The sequence below is a fragment of the Ahaetulla prasina genome, chromosome 9 (genome assembly GCF_028640845.1).
Source record: "Ahaetulla prasina isolate Xishuangbanna chromosome 9, ASM2864084v1, whole genome shotgun sequence".
NCBI classification, from domain to species: Eukaryota; Metazoa; Chordata; class Lepidosauria; order Squamata; family Colubridae; genus Ahaetulla; species Ahaetulla prasina.
This window is the reverse complement of record NC_080547.1, coordinates 15,683,361-15,702,255: the sequence shown is the minus strand read 5'-3', so window position 1 is coordinate 15,702,255 and position 18,895 is coordinate 15,683,361. Positions and strand designations below refer to the sequence as shown.

At 47.4% G+C, this 18,895-nt stretch overlaps 1 protein-coding gene across 1 annotated transcript in view; it reads right to left on the bottom strand.

Moving 5' to 3' along the window:
- Positions 1–18,201, bottom strand: part of IGSF9B (immunoglobulin superfamily member 9B) — a 131,791-nt gene extending 113,590 nt beyond the window's left edge. Inside the window, exon 1 of the mRNA XM_058194822.1 lies at positions 18,123–18,201. Coding sequence (XP_058050805.1) covers positions 18,123–18,201 — 79 coding nt within the window. The remainder of the gene's footprint in view (positions 1–18,122) is intronic.
- Between the last annotated feature and the right edge of the window lie 694 nt (positions 18,202–18,895).

Genomic DNA, 18,895 nt, shown 5'->3' with positions numbered 1-18,895 from the left:
AAGGTTGACTTGTTTCATCCTTCTAAGTGCTAGTACTATTTTCCTTCCTTCCTTCCTTCCTTCCTTCCTTCCTTCCTTCCTTCCTTCCTTCCTTCCTTCCTTCCTTTCTTCCTTCCCTTCACAGTGGTTAGAATGCAGTATTGCAAGCTAACTCTGCCCACAGCCAGGCGTTCGATCCTGACCAGCTCAAGGTTGACTCAGCCTTCCATCCTTCCAAGGTGGGTAAAATTATGACCTAAATTGTTGGGGAAAAGATGCTGACTCTGTAAACCGCTTAGAAAGAGCTGTAAAGCACTGCAAAGCAGTATATAAGTCTAAGTCCTTCCTTCCTTCCTTCCTTCCTTCTGCTAGTGCTCACAATAACTAAGCATTATTGTTATATCAACCCAGCCTTCGGATGTCCTGTAAATGAAACTGTGCGAAGCCAAATAATGGGCATATTCAAGAACTGGATTGTGTTGAGTAGACACAAAGATTGAAGATACAGCCCGGGATTTCTGAATATTTATCTACTATTTTAACTGTTGTGCTAAAGAATGTGGTGGCTCACATGATTAGGATGTTGGGTTGCAGGTTAACAAGTCTGCGTTCGAGACCCAACAGCTGCCGTGAGGCAGGGTGAGCACCCATTCTTCGCTCTAGCTACTTCCTGGGACATAAAATAAGCCCCCATTTGGGCATCCCCCCCCCAGGCAACAGTGATGTCACAAGCTAATCCTTTCAACCCACAGGCACTTGCACAAGTGCCTCTGACACAAGTGTGATGCGATTGTTGTACATTTCTGGGCTTAAAGTAGCATATTGGACAAATCCTTTGTCCACAAGTTTGATCAGTTACGGTTCTCTTCCGGCCTCTCTTCTCACTAGTCCCGAAATACACACAGAATGAGATGGTCCTGTCATGCAATCCCGAAAACAACCCAAGAACATGATCGAGACTCTGTGCATAGATGCACAAAATGAGACTTGATCAAGCTTGAAAAGTAATCCAACGGGAACCAGAGCGATCTAGCCTGTCTAGCGAAGCAGATCGATTCACATTCTCCTCAACCCCAAGAAAAATTACTGTGGGAAAGTAACCCATGACCTCTCCATCTCCCCAAGTTCACAATCACCTTTCGGCCAAGATTGCAAAGGGTGAGTCTGGAAAGCAACCCTCAGCCACGTATCTCCTTCTCCGTAGCTAAACTCTGCAAGCGGAAGAAAGATAGATTAACAAAACCACGATTGAGAGTAAGAAAGTGGGTGGTTTCCTAAATGTCACTTTCAACACAAAATGCGTCCATCTCAAATGAAACCCGACTTTGGTTTCCATTGTTTTTGTCCATGCTTGGCTATATTAGCATCTTGTGGGCCTGCAGGGTTGTTGGAAAAACAGGAGCTGAAGTAGAGCATGCAAGAATATCCGCTGGGATTTTTCTTCTGATAGATTCTGTGCATCGAGGACTACTTGTATTGTAGATGAAATCGGTGGGCATCTGAACCTTTCCTGGCATATTTCTCAAAAGAGAACAGATTATAAACAGATTAACAAGAGTCAGAAGGGACCTTGTAGGTCATTTAGTCCAACCCCTGCCCAAGCAGGAGACCCCGACACCACTTCTGACCAATGGTAGTCCAGTCTCTTCTTGAAAGCCTCCAGTGATGAAGCTCCCATAACTTCTGAAGGCAACTTCTGTTCCACTGGTTGATTGCTCTCACTGTCGGAAAATTTCTCCTTATTTCCAGGTTGAATCTCTCCTTGGTCAGTTTCCATCCATTATTCCTTGTCTGGCCTTCAGGTGCCTTGGAAAATAGCTTGACCCCCTTCCTCTCCATGACAGTCCCTCAAATATTGGAAGACGGCTATCTTGTCTCCCCTAGTCCTTCTCTTCATTAGACTAGACATACCCAGCTCCTGCAACCGTTCTTGATACGTTTTAGCCTCATGTCCCTGAATCATCTTGGTTGCTCTTCTCTACACTCTAGAATTTCAACATCTTTTTTATAGTGCGGTGACCAAAACTGGATGCAGTATTTTAGGTGTGCAGAGATGGACATTGACTGCAACAAAGAGGACATGAAGTCCAAGATGACCATCTCTGATACCTGTCCAACATTCAGCAACCTCCATGACCAAGGATGGCCAGGAAGACACCAAACTATCTTTCCCAAAACTCCAGTTCAGCCTGCCAGCAACCTTTAGTCTAATCAAGTGGGAGCAAGACCCATGGGACATCATCATCATCATCATTATCATCATCATCATCATCATCATCATCATCATCATCATCATCATCATCATCATAATTTAATTCGTATACCGCCCTTCTCCCGAAGGACTCAGGGCAGTTTACAGCCACAATAAAATACAAAAAACAACACATACAATGCTAAAAACAAACATTAAAAAACTTATTCAATTGGCCCCATTTAAAATACAATATCAACCCTGTAAAATTAATAAAAATTTAAACCCATAAAATCAATTAAAAATTTTAAAAAATTCAAGCCAGTCCAGCAAGACGAAATAAATAAGTTTTAAGTTCGCGGCGAAAGGTCCGAAGGTCTGGTAGTTGTCGAAGTCCAGGGGGAAGTTCGTTCCACAGGGTAGGAGCCCCCACAGAGAAGGCCCTTCCCCTGGGGGCCGCCAGTCGACATTGCTTGGCTGACGGCACCCTAAGGAGTCCCTCTCTGTGAGAACGCACCGGTCGCTGGGAGATAGAAGATGGCAGTAGACGGTCCCGTAAATATCCCGGTCCTAAGCCATGGAGCGCTTTGAAGGTAGTCACCAATACCGTTTTTTTTTATCCATCATTAATCATTAATTTTTATTTATTACTAATTCAGACCTGCCCGATTGCCACTTCCTTTCTTCACAACCTCCCTCTCTACCCTCTATTACTTTCCCATCCTCATCTCCTTCACTTTACTACTTCCTCTCCTCCTTCTCCACTCCTCCTTTCTTCCACCCTATCTAACCTTCTTATTCCCCTCCTCCTTCTCTACCCTTTCCTACCTACTTTCTTCCCTCCTTCTACTCCTCTCTCCTTTTCTTTCTGAAATGGCAGTCGAGCATCCCCAATATCATTTTAAATTTTAATTTCATATCTTCAAAAATTACTGTACATTAATAGTCAATCCATGTATCATTTTCCCTCCCTTTCTCCCCCGTCCTCCCCCTTCCCCCCCCCCCAGACTTCCCAGAGCAAATACCGGGTATTATGACCAACAATCACAAGCTAAAGTATACAATACCTTGAAGCATTGGGACAAATGGGATTTGTCAGCCATGCGTTCCTCAAGCAATCTAATGTCTCTGATCCTAATTGGGGGAAAAAATATGAGTAATTCAGTCTCCTGTTTTCTAGACTGGTGCCTTCACTACTAGACCAAACCGGCTCTACTAGAACGCTGATGATACTCAGCTGTACTTTTCCACCCCAGGCCACCCCAGCGAAGCTGTCGAAGTGCTGTCCCGTTGTCTGGAGGCCGTACGGGTCTGGATGGGGAGAAACAGACTCAGACTCAATCCATCCAAGACGGAGTGGCTGTGGATGCCGGCATCTCGGTACAGTCAGCTGCAACCACAGCTGACTGTTGGGGGCGAGTCATTGGCCCCAACGGAAGGGGTGCGCAACTTGGGCGTTCTCCTGGATGGACGGCTGTCGTTTGAAGACCATGTGGCGGCCGTCTCCAGGAGAGCTTTTTACCAGGTTCACCTGGTGCGCCAGTTGCGCCCCTTCCTTGACCGGGATGCCTTGTGCACGGTCACTCATGCTCTTGTCACTTCTTGTCTGGATTATTGCAATGCTCTCTACATGGGGCTACCCCTGAAGTGCACTCGGAGACTTCAGCTAGTCCAGAATGCAGCTGCACGGGTGATTGAGGGAGCCCCACGTTGCTCCCGGGTAACACCACTCCTGCGCAGTCTGCACTGGCTACCTGTGGTCTTTCGGGTGCGCTTCAAGGTTTTGGTTACCACCTTTAAAGCGCTCCATGGCTTAGGGCCCGGGTACTTACGGGACCGCCTGCTGTTACCCTATGCCTCCCATCGACCCATACGCTCCCACAGAGAGGGTCTCCTCAGGGTGCCGTCCGCCAAGCAATGCCGGCTGGCGGCCCCCAGGGGAAGGGCCTTCTCTGTTGGAGCACCTACTCTCTGGAACGACCTTCCCCCCGGTTTGCGCCAAATATCTGACCTTCGGACCTTTCGTCGGGAATTAAAAACTCACTTATTTATTCAAGCGGGACTGGACTGATTTTTTTTAGACTTTTTAAATTTCTAAATTTTAATTTTAAATTTTTAAATCTTCTGTAATTTTATATGGGGTATTTTAGGTTTGTCAATTTGACGGTTTTAATTCGGCCACCATTGAATAAGTTTTTTAAATTGATTTTTATCTTTGTATATTTATTGCTTTTTATCTTGGCTGTACACCGCCCTGAGTCCTTCGGGAGAAGGGCGGTATAAAAGTTTAATTAATAAATAAATAAATAAATAAAATAGAACAATATATGAGCCCGTCCTGGAATGTTTTTGAACTGGAGATATTTGTGGCTTCTTCCATTAGGTGAGAATTTTGCACGGTGCCCATGATGGTGAACCTATGGCACGCGTGCCACAGGTGACACATGGAGCCATATCTGTGGGCACGCAAGCATTGCCCTAGCTCAACTCCAGGGCCCATTGGCCAGCTGATTTTCGGGCTTTCCGGGCCCATCAGAAGTCAGGAAATGGGCCATTTCCGGCCTCTGGAGGGCCTCCAGGGTGGGTGGGGAAGGCCGTTTTCATCCTCCCCAGGCTCCAAGAAAGTCTCCAGAGCCTGAGGAGGGTGAAAAACGGGCCTACCGGGCCCACCGGGCCATCGCATGCCAAAAGCGGGGGGAATGCGGGGGAGGGGGTTGCATGCACATGCATGGTGGCGGGGTGTATCGAGTTATGGTTGTGGCCACACACACACACGTGACTCCCCCGCACTCCCCCCTCCCCGCTTTTGGCACACGACGGCAAAAAGGTTAGCCATCACTGTCCTAGGCCTATTGCTTTTACGTGGGTTAACCAAACCGAAGATGCTCAGAGACGCCATTCTGAAGTTGGAGGACCATGCACATCGCACAAATAAATGTCCTGTCCTAAGGAACTAAAACTGAGGGATGTGGTGTCATGGAAGACTTAAATAAATAAAATCAGGTTGATGATGGTGAAGTGTTTCAGGGCAGAGGGGGGAAAAAAAAGAAAGAAAGAATTGCACAGCTAGAATGAAATGAGGTTAATCTCTCCGAGCGCTAATGCCTTCCGGTGGAGGAGCATGGACAGTGTGCCTCCTCTGCAGACGCTCAGCCTGATTTCGAGGAAGATATGAAAATAAATGTGCCTCCCCCACCCCCCACCCCCGCCACTGCCGCTGCCTCGAGCACAGGAATTGCTGAGGATCGCAAAAGAGGCTCCCTGAAATCTGCTTTTGCATCCGTTTGGGCGAAATGCTGCATGTGAGTCCTCGAATCAGCAAATCAGGAGTCCTGACACGTATTGATCGGATGTCACCCGAAGGATCCGTTCTGTATTCACGAGCTTTTGCAGAAGGCAGCGTTTTCAGCGATAAAAGTCCAAACAAGCAAGTATTAAATCTGGGGAGGGAGGGGACTGGAATGTAGTGTATGGTCCTGATTCTTTGTGCCAGACACACGCCGGGTTATACCATGGTTGGCTAAAACCAGAGGTGGTATTCAGACGGTTCTATCCGGTTTGGGCGAATTGGTAGCAGCGGATACGGGAGGCTCCACCCACCCGCCTGAAGGTCTTCACGTCCCATTTATTGATGTTTTTGATGATCCGTGCATGCTCGGAAGGCCCTGTGCATGCGCGGAAGTGGCATGTGTGAGTGGAGTGAGCGTGCACGAATGCTCACAATTGTGAACCGGTAGCGAGCGTGAATATCACCCCTGGCTCCAGACCATCCACTCTTGACCTCTACAGACCCTGGAGTACACTTCTACAATTCAGTGGCCATTTCTTCACATTTTAGCTTTCGGTCTAACCAAGTGGGCAGAAATCCAGGAAAAAGGGATTGAAACATTGCCATTTCCGAAGACGTGATCTGCCATCAACCTCCCATCTGCGGCACACTGAGCTTGTCTAAGCCAGGGGTTTCAAACTCGATTTCATTGAGGGCCACATCAGGGTTGTGTTTGACCTCGGGGGGGAGGGGGGCTGGAGTGGGCATGGCCAGTGGTAGACATGGCCAGCTCAACATTACTCACGTTGGAGGTACCTGTGGTGGCCCGAACGTTCTGCCAGTAAAAATGGACTCCCTGAAACCCTCTGCCAGCCAAAAAAAGACCCCTCGCGAGCTCCATTTTTGCTGGCAGAGGCACCATGGGCCGGTCCTTCACTGTTTTCAGGGCTGCCCCACGGGCCAGATCTAAGCACCCTGTGGGCTGTATTTGACCCCCGGGCCTTGAGTTTTACACCCTCTAGTCTAACCCATCCCAAAGTCACTATAGAAATTGTTGAGAGACTCACACTCTGCTTCTCCCAGCCCACTTCCCAAGCGCAGTCAGCCTCACCTATAAACACCTCCTGGAATGAACAACAGGGCCGCTTGTGCATCTGGCATTGCGAGGGTGTCGACAGTGGCACCACACTCTAGTGTGCGAGATGCCACCTCTCTCAGCACCTCTCTCAGCACATCAGATTAGCATCTTCCCTGCATATCCTCAGTCCACACCGATGCTCTGAGCAGAACGTGTTGCTCCTTCTCTAGGCCCTTGCTTCTTGTGTATGCACCTGCTGGGACCTCAGTTATGAGCGACACATACAACACTTGTGTGCACATGTGCAACGTATCAGTAGGGAGGGAAGCAGACAGAAATTTCACTGGTTTCACTGCTGTTCCTTCTGTATCAGTCGGAGGCCTTTCCTAACCAGGGTCCCCACCACCAGTGAGAAAAACGCTGCCGGTCTCGGCTTTAAAGCCACCCACAATTTGGGGTCAAGCTATCTGGAGGTAATGGCTGTATGCTGCCCAGATTGTGAGTTACCTAAATTCATTTAATAAAATAAATAAAATGATAATAAACTCAAGACATATTCATTATAATGATACGGTAACCAGTGCCTCATCCGCCTTTATACTGAATCGTTTTCTCTTTTTAAGCCCTGTCTGTCTATCTGTCTGTCTGTCTGTCTGTCTATTATCTACCTATTCACCTACCCACGTATCCATCCATCCATCCGTCTGTCTATATCATCTATCTATCATCCATCTACCATCCATTTATCATCTATCTATCTATCTATCTATCTATCTATCTATCTATCTATCTATCTATCTATCTATCTATCATCTATCTATCTATCTATCTATCTATCTATCTATCTATCTATCTATCTATCTATCTCTATCATGCATGCATCTTCTATCAACCATCTATCATCTACCTATCCACCATCCATCCATCCATCCATCCATCCATCTATAATCTATCATCATCATCATCATTTCTCTCCCCTCCCCAACTCATCTCTGGAAAGAAATTGCAAGCATATTATTTTATTGTTCCTGCTGTTATCACCTTATGGCCCCTTGCCTTCTCCTGTCTTCTATCTCCATTGGGGAGCACCCATCAACCAGAAACGTAATGTTTAAAGAAAATTAAAGACGACATTCTCCAGATATTTGAGACTGCTGCTTCCAGAGCTCCTCAGCTGGCTGCTAGAACACAGGAGAAACATCTGGACCAGAAGACCCAGGCTGCTCTGTGGTGCAATGCACCTCTCTGACGCAAAGCACACAACCTCAAACAGGTCTACTCAAGTCCACGGACGGTGCTGATGTGAGCTGCAACAGATGCTCGTTTCCAATTCTACTCCAGCAGAATTAAATCCATCTCCATAAAGTCTGTCTATTTTTTTTTTCTCTGACACTCCTGGACAAAGCGTATGAAAAGCCAGACTGCTTATTCAAAAACCACATGAATGGGTTACCTATGTCAACTACAACGCGGACGCGGTGGCTCACTGGCTAAGACGCTGAGCTTGTCGATCGAAAAGTCGGCAGTTCAGCAGCTCGAATCCCTAGTGCTGCTGTGTAACAGGGTGAGCTCCCGTTACTTGTCCCAGCTTCTGCCAACCTAGCACGTAAAAAATTGCAAGTAGAAAAATAGGGACCACCTTTGGTGGGAAGGTAACAGCGTTCCGTGCACCTTTGGTGTTTAGTCATGCCAGCCACATGACCACGGAGACGTCTTCGGACAGTGCTGGCTCTTTGGCTTTGAAACAGAGATGAGCACCGCCCCCTAGAGTCGGGAACGACTAGCACATAACCTTTACCTTTATCTTTATGTCAACTAAACATCAATCTCTCCCACTCGCCCCGCCCCCCTCCAAGATGAACAAGCAAATACCATTTTGCAAGTCGATAAATTGGGGAGGGCAAATTTCACAAATGTCTTTGCTTCCTAAATGAAACACAGCTGCATTTGGGGGGAGGGACCTTTTGGCCTATCCATACTACAGACGCATCTAGAGCCGTGCTTCTCAACCTTGGCGGCTGGAAGAAGTCTAACAGATTAACAGAATCAGAAGGGACCTTGTAGGTCATCTAGTCCAACCCCCCCCTCCCCAAGTAGGAGACCCCGACACCATTTCTGACAGATGGCAGTCCAGTCTCTTCTTGAAAGCCTCCAGTGATAAAGCTCCCACAACTTCTGGAGGCAACTTCTGTTCCATGGGTTGATTGTTCTCACTGTCAGAAAATTCCTCCTTATTTCTAGGTTGAATCTCTCCTTGGTCAGTTTCCATCCCTTATTCCTTGTCTGGACTTCAGGTGCCTTGGAAAACAGCTTAACTCCCTCCTCTCTGTGGCAGCCCCTCAAATATTAAACCATTACTATCATGTCTCCCCTGGTCCTTCTCTTTACTAGACTAGCCAGGCCTTGTTCCTGCAACCGGTCTTCCTATGATTTAGCCTCCAGTCCCCTACTCATCTTAGTCGTTCTTCTCTGCACTCTTTCTAGAGTCTCAACATCTTTTTTATAGTGTGGTGACCAAAACTGGATGCAATCCAGTCCACCATCTTCCAGCTGCCAAGGTTAAGAAATGCTGGTCTAGAGCCAGGTTTCTTGGCCATAATGCAAGCAAAAAGGCAAGATTAAAAAGTAAGATGGGGCACACCCACAAACACACCTATATTGATAGTTATACCCAAACCTCAGATTCAGGTAAGCCTGCTTTCCTACCTTCTGCACCCCTCCTGTAGCTAAATCCCAGCAGAAGTCTTCTCCTTCTGCCACACACAAATAACTATTGTGAGATGGGACACACACACACATATAACTATATACCCAAACCTCAGATTCAGGTATGCCCGCCTTCCCACCTTCTCCACCCCTTCTGTAGCTAAACCCCAGCAGAAGTCTTCCCCTCCTGCCCCCCACACACACACAACTATTGTGAGATGGGACACGGACACACAACTATTGTGTTGACAGTTATACCCAAACCTTAGATTCAGGTAAACCCGCCTTCTCCCCTTCTGTACCCCTTCTGTAGCTAAACCCCAGCAGAAGTCTCCTCCTCTTGCCACAGACACACAACTATTGTGAGATGGGACGGACACGCACAACTACTGTATATACTGAAACTTCGGGTTCAAGTATGCCCGCCTTTCCACCTTCTGCACCCCTTCGGTAGCTAAATCCCAGCAGAGGTCTTCTCCTCCTGCCTAAAAAAACCCAGCTAGCTTCACAGGAAGCATGGCTTTCGCGTCAAAGAAATCGACTTCTCCCCTCGGATTCCTTCCTTCGGAGTGAGTCAGAACGAGAGGGATTTCCCTGTGACATCATCCCTAGATCCCAGCCTGATTAGCTACAAGGCACCGTGACCTCATCAGATTTGGGATCAAGGAACAGATGGGGAGAGACGGCGTTTTGTTTTGCTCTTAGAAAGGAGAAAAAGCAGTTACAGCAAGCAGCATCAGGTCGAGGCAGATGCTTCAGAAGAGGTCAGGTAAGGCCATACGGAGACACCTAGACCTCAATTTAACAACTGTTCCATTTAGTGACCGTTCAAAGTTACCACGACCCTGAAAAAAGGGTCTTAGGGCCATTTCTCAAAACCTTTGCAGCATTCTTCAGGATCATGTGATCCAAATTCAGGCACTCGGCAAACTGTTTCATACTTATGGCCGTTGCAGCATGCCGGGGTCACGCGATCCGCTTTTGCGACCTTCTGACAAGCCAAGTCCAGGGGGAAGCCCGATTTACTTAATGACTGCGTGACTAATTTAACAACCGCAGCGATTCACAGCAAACAACAGTGGCAAGAAAAGTCGTAAAATTTGTTTGTTTGTTTACATTTATATCCCGCCCTTCTCCAAAGACTCAGGGCGGCTTACAGTGTGTAAGGCAATAGTCTCATTCTATTTGTATATTTACAAAGTCAACTTATTGCCTCCCCAACAATATGGGGCAAAACCCGCTTAACAAATTCCTCACTTAGCAACATAATAATTTGGGCTCAATTGCAGTCATAAGTCGAGGACTACCTGTATTCGGAAACTGATAAGTAAGCAAAAAGCGTTTCTTTTGAGAATAGAGGCAGGGTAAAGAAGAATTTAGGGTTAGCCCCTCCCTGACTCACTGGGGTATAAAAAGAAAGGAAGGGAAAAGATAGATAGATAGATAGATAGATAGATAGATAGATAGATAGATAGATAGATAGATAGGATGAGAGCTGGATAGATAGACAGATGATAGGTAGATAGATAATAGTTAGATAGATATAGATAGATAGATGATAGATGATAGATAGATAGACAAATGATAGACAGTCAGATAGACAGATAGATAAATGATAAATAGAGAGATGATATAGAGATGATAGATAGATAGATAGATAGATAGATAGATAGATAGATAGATAGATAGATAGATAGATAGATACATACATACATACATACATACATACATATATGATAGATACATGATAGATAGAAGATAGATACATGATAGATAAATAGATACATACATACATACATACATACATACATGATAGATACATGATAGATAGAAGATAGATACATACATAATTGATAGACAGGTAGGTAGGTAGGTAGGTAGGTAGACAGATAGATAGATAGATAGAGATAGATAGATAGATAGATAGATAGATAGATAGATAGATAGATAGATAGATAGATAGATAGATAGATGGATGATAGGGAGAGATGAGAGAGAGATGGCTGGTGAGGGAGAGGGAGAAGGGGCAAGAGAGAGATGATAGATAGATAGATAGATAGATAGATAGATAGATAGATAGATAGATAGATAGATAGATAGATAGATAGATAGATAGATAGATAGATAGATAGATAGATAGATAGATAGATAGATAGATAGATAGATAGATAGATAGATAGACAGACAGATACAAAATTATGCATATACCCACACATATATTATATGACACAGAGAAACAACACAGTCTAGTCCAGACGCATCCATGTACGTGGCGAGAAGAACAATTCTTGCGAGTTTACCAGATGGATGGCACAAGGGTACAAAGCTGTTACAGAATCTGGTAGTCCTGCTAGAGAGACTTCGAAACCTCCTCCCAGAAGGGAGCAATGGCAACAATTTAAAAAATCTATCCGATAATAAAAGTCCATTTTAAAAAAACCCATCACCCTACACTTCCCATGGCAGCAACAGCATAATCACATCAGCCCCTTCTGTCTAAATTCGTGGTCCACTGGCCCACTGACCAAGCTACGTTTTTAGGGCCATCTGGAAAAAGCAGCAGGGTTGAGGCCAATCATGTCTCAGAGGGAACGATGTTCTATAAAGAAGGGGCCACCACCAAGAAGGCCCTTTTTCAGGTCTACTCCACCTTCACCTTCAGCCTCTTTCACAGGACTCAGAATCATAGAGTTGGAAAAGACCATAGAGAACACCTAAACCAACTTCCTGATAAACCCTGGTATGACTTGGGCCATTGTTTGAACTCGACCAGTTTCTTTCTTTCTTTCTTTCTTTCTTTCTTTCTTTCTTTCTTTCTTTCTTTCTTTCTTTCTTTCTTTCTTTCTTTTTCTTTCTTTCCTTCCTTCCTTCCTTCCTTCCTCCCTCTCTCTCTCTCTCTCTCTCTTTCTTTTCTTCTCTCTCTCTCTCTCTCTCTCCATAGTTGGACTTTCTGCAGGATTCAATCAAGGTCAAGTGAAGTACTAATACCACTCTATAAACCCTTAGTAAGACCACACCTAGAGTACTGCATTCAGTTGTAGTCACCACACTGTAAAAAAGATGTTGAGACTCTAAAAAGAGTGCAGAGAAGAACAACCAGGATGATTAGGGGACTGGAAGCTAAAACATACAATGAACTGTTGCAGGAACCGGGCCTGGTTAGTCTAGTGAAGAGAAGGACCAGGGGAGACATGATAGCAGTCTTCCAATATTTGAGGGGCTGCCCCAGAGAGGAGGAGGGGGTTCAGCTATTCTCCAAAGCACCCGAAGGCCAGACAAAAAATAATGGATGGAAACTGATCAAGGAGAGATTCAACCTGGAAATAAGGAGACATTTTCAGACAGTGAGAATAATCAACCCATGGAACAGAAGTTGCCTTCAGAAGTTGTGGGAGCTTCATCACTGGAAGCTTTCAAGAAGAGACTGGACTGCCATTGGTCAGAAATGGTGTCGGGGCCTCCTACTTGGGTGGAGGGGTTGGACTAGATGACCTAAAAGGTTCCTTCTGGCTCTTGTTAATCTGTTTATAATCTGTTCTCTTTTGAGAAATATGCCAGGAAAGGTTCAGATGCCCACCGATTTCATCTACAATACAAGTAGTCCTCGATGCACAGAATCCAGCAGAAGAAAAATCCCAGCGGATATTCTTGCATGCTCTACTTCAGCTCCTGTTTTTCCAACAACCCTGCAAGCCCACAAGATGCTAATATAGCCAAGCATGGACAAAAACAATGGAAATCAAAGTCGGGTTTCATTTGAGATGGACGCATTTTATGTTGAAAGTGACATTTAGGAAACCACCCACTTTCTTACGCTCAATCCTGATTTTTATTGAGTCCTTTGCTTTAGTGATTAGATTTTTATCCTGTTTCTATTACTTTTTAAATAGCCCAAGGCAGGGAAGATACATTTTATTTATTTATTTTTATTTTATTTTATTTACATTTATATCCCGCCCTTCTCCGAAGACTCAGGGCGGCTTACAGTGTGTAAGGCAATAGTCTCATTCTATTTGTATATTTACAAAGTCAACTTATTGCCCCCCGAACAATCTGGGTCCTCATTTTACATATTACCCTTTATTCTCCTATTTTTCCCCCACAACAACAACCCTATGAGGTGGGTTAGGATAAAAGAGAATGGGTCTTGCACTCATAGTCACCTGGTTTGGCAACTTCCAAACTCTTCCATCTTAAGAAAAAAAGAACTAAAATCCATGACCCAACCAAACCCAGATCCCTGAAGTTCATCATAAACATGGACCACCCTAAATAATAGCATTTTTACTCCTTCAAGTATTTCAGCATCTGGAATACAGAGATTGCTTCCACCTATGGCAGCAGTTCTCAACCTGTGGGTCGTGACCCCGTTGGGGGTCGAATGACGATTTGCCAGGGGTCGCCTAAGACCATCGGAAATATGGGAAGCATACTTGCGAGTGGAAGAATCGCGCTCCAATGGTTGACTCCACAAGCCAGCTGCAGGCTCTTCAAATCGCTAGCTGAATTCGGCTTCAGGCGCGATGAATTAAAAAAGAGAGAAATCTTTGCTCTGATGTCCCCTTCTCAAGCCAGCTGCAATCACTCCCAATCGCTAACCTAATCTGGCTTCAGGCGTGATAAACTTAACAGGGGAGGAGTCTCCGCTTTAATGCCTCCGTCCTCAAGACAATCGCAAGCAGTTCAGATCGCTAGCCAATATGGCTTCAGGCGCGATAAATTCAAAACAAAAATAATTTTACGGTTGGGGTCGCCACATCGTGGGGAATTGTATTAAAGGGGTCGCAGCACTATAAAGGTTGAGAACCACTGACCTATGGGATCCCCATTAAGCCAGGCTTGGTCAACTGAGCAGGCTCCAACTGCCTCCAGCAGCCCTACTCCTTGGTGCTGATGGGAAATGTAGTTCGAGGCATTCCGAAGGCTGTTGAGCCAACCGAGTCTGCATGACATGATTCATAGCTGCAGACAAGAATATTCTACTCGGGTAGCATTGGCCAATCAAGTAGGGGAGGGGGAGATTCAATGATGGGATGGGCCAGAACGCCAGTGGGTTATGCAGCACCGGGCTTTCCCGAGGAGAATTCACCCACCCTACAAAATGTGTCACTAGCCCTCCAGCCCCTATGCTTCTGGGAACAGCAGCCCCTTCCTCTGAGGGGCAAGAGAGAGGCAGATTCAAGGTATGGAGTCTTTGAACCAGAGAGAAAAGCTGGTTGAGGTTGATCTCGCTTGTGGTGCAATGCTGAAACCTAGAGGGTCAAAATAGACCTTCTTCTTGTCCAGACCGATGGCATTGCTATGAGCCTTTCGTGTCATCAAATCCAGCCAGATCTGGCTCGGCGTACTTTCCTACAAAGCCCAGAGAATCGTTAACCTGAAGGTACGTTGTTCGGCTTCGTTCAGAGCAGAGAAGAAAAATGTGGGTGGATGGCGGGGAGGGGGGGTGTCCTGGAAAAAGTGCTGAATTCTATTCCTCTTTCCCAAACATCTCTTCATTAGTGGCCTGGACCAAAGCCAAACTCTTTTCATCAGAGCTGCAGTGACACCCCCCCCCACTGCCATCACTGCAGCTCTGAAAGGTCCATTTGAATCTTGACGTTCCTCAAGGATCAGAACTTGGGGAATGTATCATAATTCAATAAGTTCAACTTTTCCCAACACAGGTTGGCCGCCATCAGCCCAAGTGATGGAGCCGGAGTCACGATTCAATCATTCCAACTACTGGATTCACTTAATTAATTGGGACCAAGATCTGGCAGAATTCACCAGGCAGACGTGAATTACCTCCTTCAGGATTTGAGTCAAGCTCTATCCACAAAGAGAGAGACGATCCCCCGCACACAAAAAGAAACGACGATGCAGTACAGTCTGGGGCCTTTAAATATCCAAAGAGATCTAGATATTTTTAGATCCCATAGTAAGGATTCCCTGCACGAACCAACAGCGCACTCGGGAGAACGCCAGCTCACTCGCTGTTGCGCAGCCGAGTTCTCCTCCTCCTCCATCAGAAAGCCTCCCAAACTGGATTCCCTCACACACCCCTGCAGTCTGAATTATACTGTCAACTCCTCTGACCTCCGCCATTCGGTGGCACACATGTTGACCGGACCTGTGTCTTGCAGCCCATGTCAAGAAGATGCCTAGCCCGCCACGCAAAATGTAAGAGAATGCTTAGCAACCAGAATCATCAGCGACAGTGGAGAAATGCAATTAAATTAATGGCATGTGAACGCTGTTGAAAGGAGGGGGGGTGTAAAATCTGTTCGGAGAGCATATTCGCAAAAGCGGGGAAACTAGAAGCTGGGAGACCATTGCTTGCACATGCTGGATGGTGCTTTCATAAAATGATGTTTAAGGAGAAGACTATCTGGGCAGAAGAAGTCTACCGAGAAGACCCCAGTCCAAACCAAGCCAAATTTGCACCACACGCAGGTGAACAACTACAGCTAGTCCCCCTAACAGCGAGCAAAATCATATTTCGAGGATCAGACAAGACGACAAAATGTAAACTACAACTGCAACAAATGAGAGAAGCAAGAATTGCATACATCCAGCAGATATGGCATCTCCCAGAGTGAAAGGCAGGGTGGGTTTTGTTGGTTTTTTTCCCCTCCCACCATTGCCTCTAGACCACTCAAGAACCTCTCAATCCCAGCTTGGCCACTCCCTCTCCGGAGTTCATCTCTTAAAAGGACCGTCCTCTCTCTCAGTGCTGGAGAGCATCGGTAGCAGCAATGCACAACTGTCTCCTGCAAGCTTCTTGATGCCTATATTAAAACTCCTTCAGCTGAGAGAGGTCATTGATTCCCCCTCTGCGTTTTCACCAGAGGTCAAGAGAGATTCTAGCCGCTGCTCGCTTTCCCTCTGCATCCCTTATACAAGAAATGTGCCTTTTTTTTTTTCAAAGAGCCAAGAAGATGCTGTGGGAAACTCCTGCAGGATTTTTAACCCTGAGGTTCCCCTCCCCGAAATCCCCAAGCAGAGCCAACAGCACCACACATCTTTATGCCCCAAGCTTTAAAGGAAACAAGATTCAGCCTCTTTCCATCAGCCCCACGAAGGAAGGAAGGAAGGAAGGAGAGATAGAAGAAGGAAGGAAGGAAGGGAGGGAGGGAGGGAGGGAGGGAGGGATGCCTAGCAGATCATCCCCACAAAACATCCAGCCAGAATTCCGTAAGGACGCTTGGAGTCTCCAATTTCCATTCAGCCCATTACTATCCACATCTAGTTTCTCACTAGCCCTACTTGGGTTATTAGCAGCTGCACAGGGTTCCTAATATCTTGCTATCCCAAATCACCTCTATGCTTCTGGGAGGATCTAGCGGAAGACTTAACTGATCCACCGTCTTGATTTTTCTAAGGTTTCTTTTTCCCCCACTCTCTCCCCAAGAGACAACTCAAGGAAAGCCTATCGTGCTACTTTCCTGGATCTGGAACTCTTTACCCGGAGAAAAGTTTCCCCCAAGTACGACAGGCATGCCAACACATGCGAAGCACGTATGGTGGATCCCGAAACCCTGGGCACCGGGGTTGTTGGGTAAGGCTAATATTCCACACGAGTCACACGTAGCGAGAAATCTTGCCCGATAACCCCCGTCCTATTTGCTTCAGCTAGAAAACGCGTTCGTCACCATCCCACGTCATTTCGCCTGGGTATCTCCTCCACAGTTTCTGCTCATAATCTGTCTCGGGAAGCGAGTGGGCCGGGAAATGAAAAAGAAAGAGGGGGAAGAGAGAGAAAAAACAACCACCACCAAACCAAAAGAAGGCGAGAAAACAAGGGAAACACCGGCTGCCTGCTGCGTTTTTTAACCATTCAGAAAAGTCTGCAATTAGAAAAGAGGGGGGGGGAAAGGCGCGGGAGGGGATTCCATCTCCGCGTTCTTTTCGCCCTCTCTCTCTCTCTCCTCATTAATTTGACAAACTGACCCGAGAGACCGGCGATCTTTTCCTAAGATCAACCCCCCACCCCCCCCCACCCCGAATTTCGGAAGCAGGAGGAAAAGCTGGCTTCCTTCGCCCGCTCGGCAACTTTCTGCAAGGGGGGGATTCCTTCCTTCCTTTCTTCCTTCCTCCCTCCCTCCCTTCCTTCCTTCCTTCCTCATATTCTAGTTCTTCTTTCCTTCCTTCCTCATACTCTATTCCTTCCTTCCTTCTTTCCTTATGATCTATCCCGTCCTTCCTTCGTTCTTTTATTATGCTCTATTCCTTCCTTCCATCCTTCTTTCCTTCCTTCCTCATACTCCATTCCTTCCTTCCTTCTTTCCTTATGCTCTATACCTTCCTTCCTTCCTTCCTTCCTTTCCTTATGATCTATTCTGTCCTTCCTTTCTTCCTTCTTTCCTTATGCTCTATTCCTTCCTTCCTTCCTTCCTTCCTTCCTTCCTTCCTCATACTCTATTCCTTCCTTCCTTCTTTTCTTATGCTCTATTCCTTCCTTCCTTCCTTCCTTCTTTCCTTATGCTCTATTCCTTCCTTCCTTCTTTTCTTATGCTCTATTCCTTCCTTCCTTCCTTCTTTCCTTATGCTCTATTCCTTCCTTCTTTCCTTATGCTCTATTCCTTCTTTCCTTATGCTCTATTCCTTCCTTCCTTCCCCATATTCTAGTCCTTCTTTCCTTCCTTTCTCATACTCTATTCCTTCTTTCCTCCTCCTCCCTCCTCCTCCCTCCCTCCCTCCCTCCCTTCCCAGCAGGGAAACCTCCCGCTTGCAAAGACTACTGAACCCCCTCTTTCCATCCCGGGGGGCCATCGGAGCCCCGATCCCCTCTTCCCCACCTCCAGCCCAAGACCCCGGGCAGAGAGCGGGACGCAGATCCGGCCAGAGGCTGCGGGCGGCCCGCGTCTCCTTGCGCAGCCGGGACCAGCCCGGAGTCCCCGCCGTGCACTTCGACTCACCTTGAGCGGCGGCGGCGGCGGCGAGTCCCCGGGTGCTGCCGATCAGACTTGCTATCAAAGCGGCCACATACCAAATCATAGTACTACCGACCGGCGAGCAGGGGCGTCATCCTCCTCGGCCAAGCGCCCTTCTCTGCGCCCGGGCTGAGGGCAGCCGCCGCGCTCATGCCCGCCTGCCCGGCGCGAGCCTGGCCTGCCTCCCCGCCGCCGCTCCGGCCATCCTCTCCGCCCGGCTCCACGGCTGGCTTCGCCTCGCCCAGCCACCTGCGCCTCCGCCGCCGCCGCCGCCGCCGCCGCTCGCCCGAGCGCTCAGCCCCGCAGGCTGCTTCTCCCGGCGCGCAGCCTAGCCTGGGCCATGCCAGCTTCGCCGCTGCTGCTTCTTCTTCTTCTTCTTCTTCTTTTTTTTTTCCCCCTTTCTTTTTTTCTTTCTTTTTTTTTTTTGCCCCCCCCCATCACTCGGGCGACGCCCCCGCCGGCCGGTGATTGGGCAGGCGGCGCGGGGGGGGCGGGTCCCGATTGGCGGACGGCTCTGACAGCCTGGGCCCGAGGGGAGGGGGGGGAGCGCGGGGCGGCCCCCTCTCCTCCCCCCCCCCTCCCGTGCCAAGGTGGGTTGGAGCGTGCAAGGCAACAGAGCCGCAGAATCATGCGCAATGCTGGAGCCCAGGCCGGCAGCGCTTCTCTCTCTCTCCCCCCCCCCCTACACCTCTTTCCCTCCTCACAGCTTACACTGCATGGCTACTTCTCCAACGGGAGGATGCTCCGGGACCAGGAGG